The 7,957-nt window shown below is 43.0% G+C and overlaps 1 protein-coding gene across 1 annotated transcript in view; it reads left to right on the forward strand.

The window, feature by feature from the left end:
• The first annotated feature begins 3,815 nt into the window (after positions 1-3,815).
• Positions 3,816-7,957, forward strand: part of ntrk2a (neurotrophic tyrosine kinase, receptor, type 2a) — a 62,548-nt gene continuing 58,406 nt past the window's right edge. Inside the window, exons 1-3 of the mRNA XM_056592387.1 lie at positions 3,816-4,345; positions 6,594-6,668; positions 7,932-7,957. The exon at positions 7,932-7,957 is cut by the window's right edge and continues 46 nt beyond it. Coding sequence (XP_056448362.1) covers positions 4,113-4,345; positions 6,594-6,668; positions 7,932-7,957 — 334 coding nt within the window. The 5' untranslated portion in view covers positions 3,816-4,112. The remainder of the gene's footprint in view (positions 4,346-6,593; positions 6,669-7,931) is intronic.

The following is a 7,957-nucleotide window of genomic DNA, read 5'->3' on the forward strand; positions in this document are numbered from 1 at the left end:
TCCGAGCACATAGGTAATACGTTGAGGGGAGGAGTTCTTCAGTGAAGGACCTATTTGCTTGAGATAAACAGAATAGCAGTTTGCTGTAAACCTTTACACCGTCTTCCTTTGTCTCGTTTTTAGTGTTTCCGTTCTTCCTTTCTCTCTTTCTTTCATTCTTCAACATTTGAACATTAGTTCCCTACACACGACAGATGCTCCCACGGCGAGTGGTTCAACCAATAACCAGATGAAAGTCTTACTCATACTTTAGCTACTGAATACCTGGAAGTAAATAGAACTAAATGAGTGACAAATTATTACATTTGCTGACCTGTGGGGAAATAAAATTAGTAGTCAACACCAGTAACCACCAAGCCTACTAGAAGGCCAATCCAAGAGGTTAGGGTCCTTGACAATCACAGCCAAGTCTGGGTCTGCTCAAGGCAAGCAATTAAACATTGCAGATTCAAAGTTCTGTCATGAGAATAAAATCATTAATTAATTTGCAGTGAGAAAGCTTTTACACTCATTTTACATTGATAGTCTTCTCAAGCTTAATCCATTCCAAAATGTTGCTGTCATTTTGCATCCATCAGAAGACATGCCAGTGTTTCCTCAGAATTGATGGCCAGACGTTGTTATCAGGAGAATTGTAAATTTCTGTCTTGTTTTGGTAAGGGTTGATGATTGTCTAGTGTCCCATTGCTTCAGTGGTTTTTAATCAATTGTGATAATCCAGTTGGAGCACAGGATCAGCGATTAAATTCCTCCAAAAAACATTTGGCAGAAAAGCTAAGATTCTGCACTAACTTTTGATCCGTAGATGCTCGGTCGGTAGAGGTTGTGGACTGAGGCCAGTTTGTGTAAAGAGAATGGGGATGGAATAGATCCAGTTATTTTGTGTTTGTCAATCATTAAGTATGTTCTTCATGAACAGGCTCCACTTCCCCTCAGCACTTGCCTTCAGCCTTAAGTCGGTCCTTTGAAAACATGTTGGTTAAAAGACTACTCTGGTATCAACGTAAGTGTTGTATTTGGATATTGCCCCTTTGTCAAAGTTGATATGCTGTATGTTTAGCTGTATCTAGTCCTATATTAGAACAGTATATGACATTGTGTAATAGCTTGAATATTGTAGTTGCAAACTACCGTTTAAATATCTCTCAATGATCATTTAAAAAAACTAAATCTAACATGAATTGCATTGAACTGACCGCATTGATTTCATTAAACATTTCAATTCAAATATATATTGCTGCTTAGATAAAAATAAATTATGTCCGGAGAAAATAGGCTAACCCTAACCCTCAACCTAACACTAACCCTAACCATATTGTTTAGTTCGTTCTTATTTGTTTGGCAGAGAATTTACAGTTTTAAAATATTCGTTTAAGGTGTTAACATTTCAAAATCCAAAAGAGGGCGCTGTGGGATAAATCTCAGCGGGAAGAGTGAGCCGACATGCAGTGGATGATGGAGCTGGGATAATTTCACAAAATAATCGTTCACCACAAAATTATTATCCTACCTTTATCATTAGGGATGACACGATAAAGACCTTCGTTTTTCTTTTGCATTTTCTAACTTATTCATCATCTCATGGAACGAACAGTGGTATTTTGCTGCAGTTTGGTCAGGGTGTTATGGAATATATTTACATTGGTGCGTGTGTGTTTGTGTGTTTGTGTGTCAGTGTGTGTATTTTCTCTCTTGACACCCCCCCACACACACACACACACACACACACACACACACACACACACACACACACACACACACACACACACACACACACACACACACACACACACACACACACACACACACACACACCTTGATGACCAGAGCACTCAATCCCTTGTGCTTTGTCACAAACACACCAGAAAATAAAAGTGATTGCAAACAAACTATTTGCAGTATATTTCCTCCCATGAGGCGCTGCTGATCCGAGTGTTTGGTTCTAATGGCGAATTACCTTTGTTGCAACCCCCACCCCATCCCTCACGGTATTCCTAATTGTCATTCTTATATTGGCCGCGTCGGGTAGCATCCCTCCAGAGTGACCAGGCATGGCTTTATAATTGCCATCTTTCATTCACCGGCACTGCTTGTGCGTCACCGCCGACGTCATAGCGGAGCCCAACATATAGACTGGAGGACATCTGAGCGTCATAGCGGAGCCCACCACACTGTAGACTGGAGGACATCTGAGCGTCATAGCGGAGCCCACCATATAGACTGGACTCACTGGAGGACATCTGAGCGTCACAGCGGAGCCCACCATATAGACTGGAGGACATCTGAGCTTGAGCACCAGCGTGTGTGGATCTCAGTGTGTTGGTGGCTGCTGAACACCAACGAGGCACCACACACCTCTCTCTCTCTCTCTCTCTCTCTCTCTCTCTCTCTCTCTCTCTCTCTCTCTCTCTCTCTCTCTCTCTCTCTCTCTCTCTCTCTCTCTCTCCCTACCTTTCGGTCTCTGTCAAACTCTCTCTCTGTCTCCCTCAGAAAAAAATGGTGGAATTAAAAATAACACAAAAAGGAAATCCTGTCAAGTTTTGAGTGAGTTCGGTCGGGCGCCCCGTGCGGTGATGAAACCCGAAATATGGCCTCACCTTTCAGTCAAGTGAGACGTCATAGTCTAAACATCGTAAATCCCCAGCTAAACGCAGCACTCAGCGTGCACAGAGTGACAAAGCGGCTGTTATTAGGTCGTAACATTTTCATTAGATGCTGATTCTACCACGTGCAAGTACCAGCGGGGCCGGGCTATGTGCAGATGTTGGGTGGCAACACGCAGGTTATCGCGGTCATAGGGCTACAACTGTTTAAGGCACGCACATGATTCGATAACAAAAATCGATGTTCAACTCCCTCAATTTCACCTATCATGGTGATCCTGCTGAAGTCAGGTAGACACGCACCCTGAGCTATAGGCACTATTTGAGAATCAAGGACGCGCGGGCAAGGACGGTCATACGCGCGTCCACCTATTGGAGCCCCTTAACTCCCCCATTCACCATGAAGATGTTGGTGGTGTATCTTTCGGGTTTGTCAGTGTGAGAATAAAAGCAATGAAACATCAACATCAGCGGCGCTAAATCCACCCCTCCATTGTCTGTCTGTCTGTCTGTCCGTCTGTCCGTCTGTCTGTCTGTCTGTCTGTCTGTCTGTCTGTCTGTCTGTCTGTCTGTCTGTCTGTCTGTCTGTCTGTCTGTCTGTCTGTCTGTCTGTCTGTCTGTCTGTCTGTCACGTATTGTGTTGTTTCTCATCGGTGAATCATTCCTCTCCTGTCTCCCTGTTGAGAGAGAACACACACGGACGCGCGAACGCGCGTGCACACACACACGCTTGCGCGTAAACACACACACACACACACACACACACACACACACACACACACACACACACACACACACACACACACACACGCACACACACACGCACACACACACACACACACACACACACACACACACACACACACACACACACACACACAGGGAACATTGTGTCGGGAAGAATCCTGCCTGCAACGCTTCGTGTCAGCTGCCTCAAAGAGATAGGGGAGAGAGAGAGAGAGAGAGAGAGAGAGAGAGAGAGAGAGAGAGAGAGAGAGAGAGAGAGAGAGAGAGAGAGAGAGAGAGAGAGACACACACACACACACACACACACACACACACACACACACACACACACACACACACACACACACACACACACACACACACACACACACGCACACACACACAGTGAGAGAGATAAGAGAGAGAGATAGCGAGGGAGGAAGAGCGAGGGGGGGAGAGAGAGAGAGTCGCGTAGGAATCCTCCTTGGCACACGCCAGTCTGTGTGATGGTGAGTGGCTGACTAAGTGTAAGGGACTGGAGGATTCTGGGTGAGACACACTGGGAGCGCTGGATACAATTGTGTCTCTTGCTTCCTTCGCGGGGTTCTAGCTGCAAACCCATCTCAGCCTCGGATTTTATATATTTTTTCGCACAAGGGGGACTTGATATTGTTTTTTTTGTTGTTTTTCTGCCCTTGGGGCTGAACCCAGACACCGTGCGCCGGGCGTGCGGTTTCAGTGGCTGCAGCTGAAGTTGGCACCCGAGACGCCTTGAGACCCGGGATGATGGGTGCTTCCTCCCGGCGGTGGAGTCGGTCCGCGGCGTGGCCGCCGAGGTTTTGGTTTTTACTTGTGTGGGTCGCGTTGGGATCGGGGGGCTTATGGAGACTCGGCGCGGCATGCCCATCCTCTTGCTCGTGCAGCGCTACACGGATCTCCTGCGTGGACCACGACCGTGGCATCACGGCGTTCCCGGTCCTCCCCAACAAGGCGGAGATGGACAACATCACCGACATGTGAGTGTGTGTGTGTCTGCTGGGCATCATTCCACATTACACGGGAGTGAAGTTGCACACCTCAGGTGTAGACATATTTGCCACCGCTGAGTTCCAAAAAGATTACCCCCACTACTCACTCCATCCCTGTCTTCCCGGATCGCTCCATGTCTGGAAGGGACTGTTCCCATTTTATTGAGCCGAGAATATAGTCATCTATTTATATTAATCCATGCTGCACGGCATAATTATAGTCGGCAATGATGTAATGAATGTAACTGAATCAATAAGAAATGTAAATCACATAAATTCAGCGCAGCAATGGGGCAGCCACGGTGCAAATATCGACCATGTGTAACCTTAATTGCATAACAAACCAGTTGATATATTCCTCTGTCATTATTGCGACATCATTATGGTTTTACCTGTAATGTAAATGTTGACATAGAGTCATTTTGGGTCTTTGTGGATGCACTGGATTAGGTGTACATACGGCAATGCTTATGTGTATGTGCGTGTGCGCGCGTGTGCGCGCGTGTGTGTGCGTGTGTTTATGCGTGTGTGTGTGTGTGTGTGTGTGTGTGTGTGTGTGTGTGTGTGTGTGTGTGTGTGTGTGTGTGTGTGTGTGTGTGAGCACCATATGTTTTTTTATCATCTGACACTCAGTGCTTCCCCTCAGCTCTTTACAAATATTGATACAGACGGACAGATTACATTTACTATGTAAATCCCTAAATACTGCTGGTATGTAAAATATGTATATTTTACATACCAGCAGTATTTAGGGATTTACATAAAAATCATGTGTATACACATGATTTTTATTAACAGGCCAATGGAAATATAAATTCAACAAATCTGTCACTTACAGCCTTCTGTCAAAATTGTCATTATATGATAGGTAAAAATCCTCATTCATAAATAAGAAAATAAATGCAACATTCTGAAATCAATTTTTTCAAACGTCTAATTCTGACTGATTAGGGACCAGGAGTCGTTGAAAGGTCTGTTGGCACATTTATCATTAGATCGCCTTGGAGCGATGAACGACCTTGCTGCTATCACCTAAGGGAGATAAACAATGATGTTTGTAGCAGACCTTGAGTAAGCCCTGGGTGCTGCTGGTTGAGCCGTGAGCCCACTGAGTGAAGAGGGTTCGGCCCATGGAAATACCAATGCTGCCTCTTCTTTTTTTTTCTTTCTCAATGACCTTGTCAGAGGTCCAGTTTCAGTCTCCTCCTATTTAGTCTATCAAAAAAAGGAGGAAACTGGGAAACTGTAAATCATGTCATAGCCTCATTTAAAAAAATGTAACTTTGACATTTAGGCCATTGACTTTTCCAGGAGCTGTCTGTGTTTTGAAACACATTTGAGCGGGAAAAAAGTTTAAACAATCGCTAATTTCTTTCGATTTCATTTATGTTTTCATTTTATAGCAATGAGAAATAACATGATCTGATAACCTCGGCTATTATTTGAGCTTCCTGCTATGATTATGGCTTCTTTAATTTAACAGGCCACTCAAACACACACACACACACACACACACACACACACACACACACACACACACACACGCACACGCACACGCACACGCACACACACACACAAATCCCAGATCCTCCGACCAGACATCAAGCACCAAACAGGTCATTAGTCATTCAACTTATCAAAAATAATAATAAAAAAAATGAATTATGTCTATCTTTAATGTAATACGTTTTGATTAGCTTCTTTATCGTAATCATCGTTTTTTGTTCTTGAATCTAATATTAAATGGTAATGATGCAACTAATTAAAAGGCTATGTATGTAAATGTCAGTACCTTATTTTGTGTCCTTATGGCTCCTTATCTTGAAGTCTCCTTAACTGTTTTTTCTCGTTTACATAAGATAACCGGACTCAGAATTAAAACAAACAAGCTAACAAACAAAGGCATTCAGGGAATCAAAGTGTATGCCTTTGCCTTGCTCTTGAAAAGCTCACGAACCAGCAAAACAACCTAATAACCTAATTTGTCTAGTCCGCTAAAAACGACAGACACTTGGCTCTTGGCTAACCACAAACCAACAGCCGAAGATCACGACAAATATCCCTACACATAGGCCTACGTTGTCAACATAAAGCAACAACACAGCAGACCATTATTACACCCATTCACAGATATTAAGGGATACTGATATACCTCTGTTTAAAGCCTAATTAACTTTTCTTCTGTCATCCGTTGAGAAACATATCGTAACACATGTTGTGTGTTTTCCCCGGACAGCTACATCGCCAACCAGAGTGGCTTCTCCTCCATCAACGACAAAGACCTGCACCTCTACAAGAACCTCCGCAACCTGTGAGTGGGATCAAAGTTGGAATTAAAGATGCATTGTGTACAAATTCGACTAGCTCGTACCTAAAAGTAACCCTGGACATATCTGTAGTAAATAATGATCGATAGTGTTTTCAATAATGTTATCAATAAAATCACATCCTATAACTGACCGTATCATACTTTAGACACACTCCCAAACAACCCCCGCGGCCCGCCCCACCCAACTTGAACGGCCTGGCCAGCCTAGCCACGCTAGATCGTTTCACACAGTTGCACGGCTCTTTAGAGTGGACAGAACCGTTATTAAATGTTCCTGCTGTGGCTCGATCGTATACATTGTGACTTTAATCTGGAACATGATTATTAAACCTAATCCGTTCAAATATTATATTCAAGAAAATAAGTATTGTGCTTTCAAATATTATACAAGTAGCCTAATCAGAGAGCATGTATTCATGGTCTAAAGTTCTTGTTATTTTCATCTCTCTATTATTTTTTGTGCATGGTACTGCAATTAAATATTGTTTCAATTCAAAGGATGTTCTATACTTGGCCTTTATTTGTCCCATATAATCTATATAATGTATGTATTTATCAGTGATCTACAGGAAATTGACCATTGCATGACGATAGCGAACACACTGTGCCTACTGTACCTTCTTTGCTAAATTCAAAGTGTACACTTGTCATGCTCTGGTACCAGATGGCTCGCAACCTTCAAAGACCTCATGGTTAGAAGAACACATGATATGGATTTGCTTCAGTGGAAGAAGAATCTAGTGTATGATTCAGTTCAAACAACACACACCGTCCTTTCAGTGGGAAGCAGTATATAGGATATCACATATTAATTGATTGTATCACCTTATAAGTTGTAATTCATGCCCAGACACAATGCTGTAATACTTGTATCCACAAAGGAATAATCAATCCCAAGACATTTAATATACCCGGCAGAGCTAATTAAATAACAACTTTGCATAAGCATTTGTCGCACTTGAATGCTCTGCGTCCCACAATAAATCAGGAACGTAGTTTATTGTAATGCCAGTCCTTACTCTTGCTGTATCATAACCAATCTTTCAGCCACTGATTCCTGTATTTAAAACTGCCATAAACATGAACACAAATAGAGTCAAGGAATGTTGTGTGCTGTGCCTTTCGAATACCGTCTAGTACAAAACATTGTTGTATTCTGCTTTTTTTAATCTTCATTAGTGCTGGGCTGTTTATTAACTATTCAATTATAAATGTAGTGGAAATTTGTTTCTTTGTTTGTGTCAGAACGGTGACCAACAGCAGGCTAACGT

Source organism: Gadus chalcogrammus, chromosome 6, assembly GCF_026213295.1.
Source record: "Gadus chalcogrammus isolate NIFS_2021 chromosome 6, NIFS_Gcha_1.0, whole genome shotgun sequence".
NCBI classification, from domain to species: Eukaryota; Metazoa; Chordata; class Actinopteri; order Gadiformes; family Gadidae; genus Gadus; species Gadus chalcogrammus.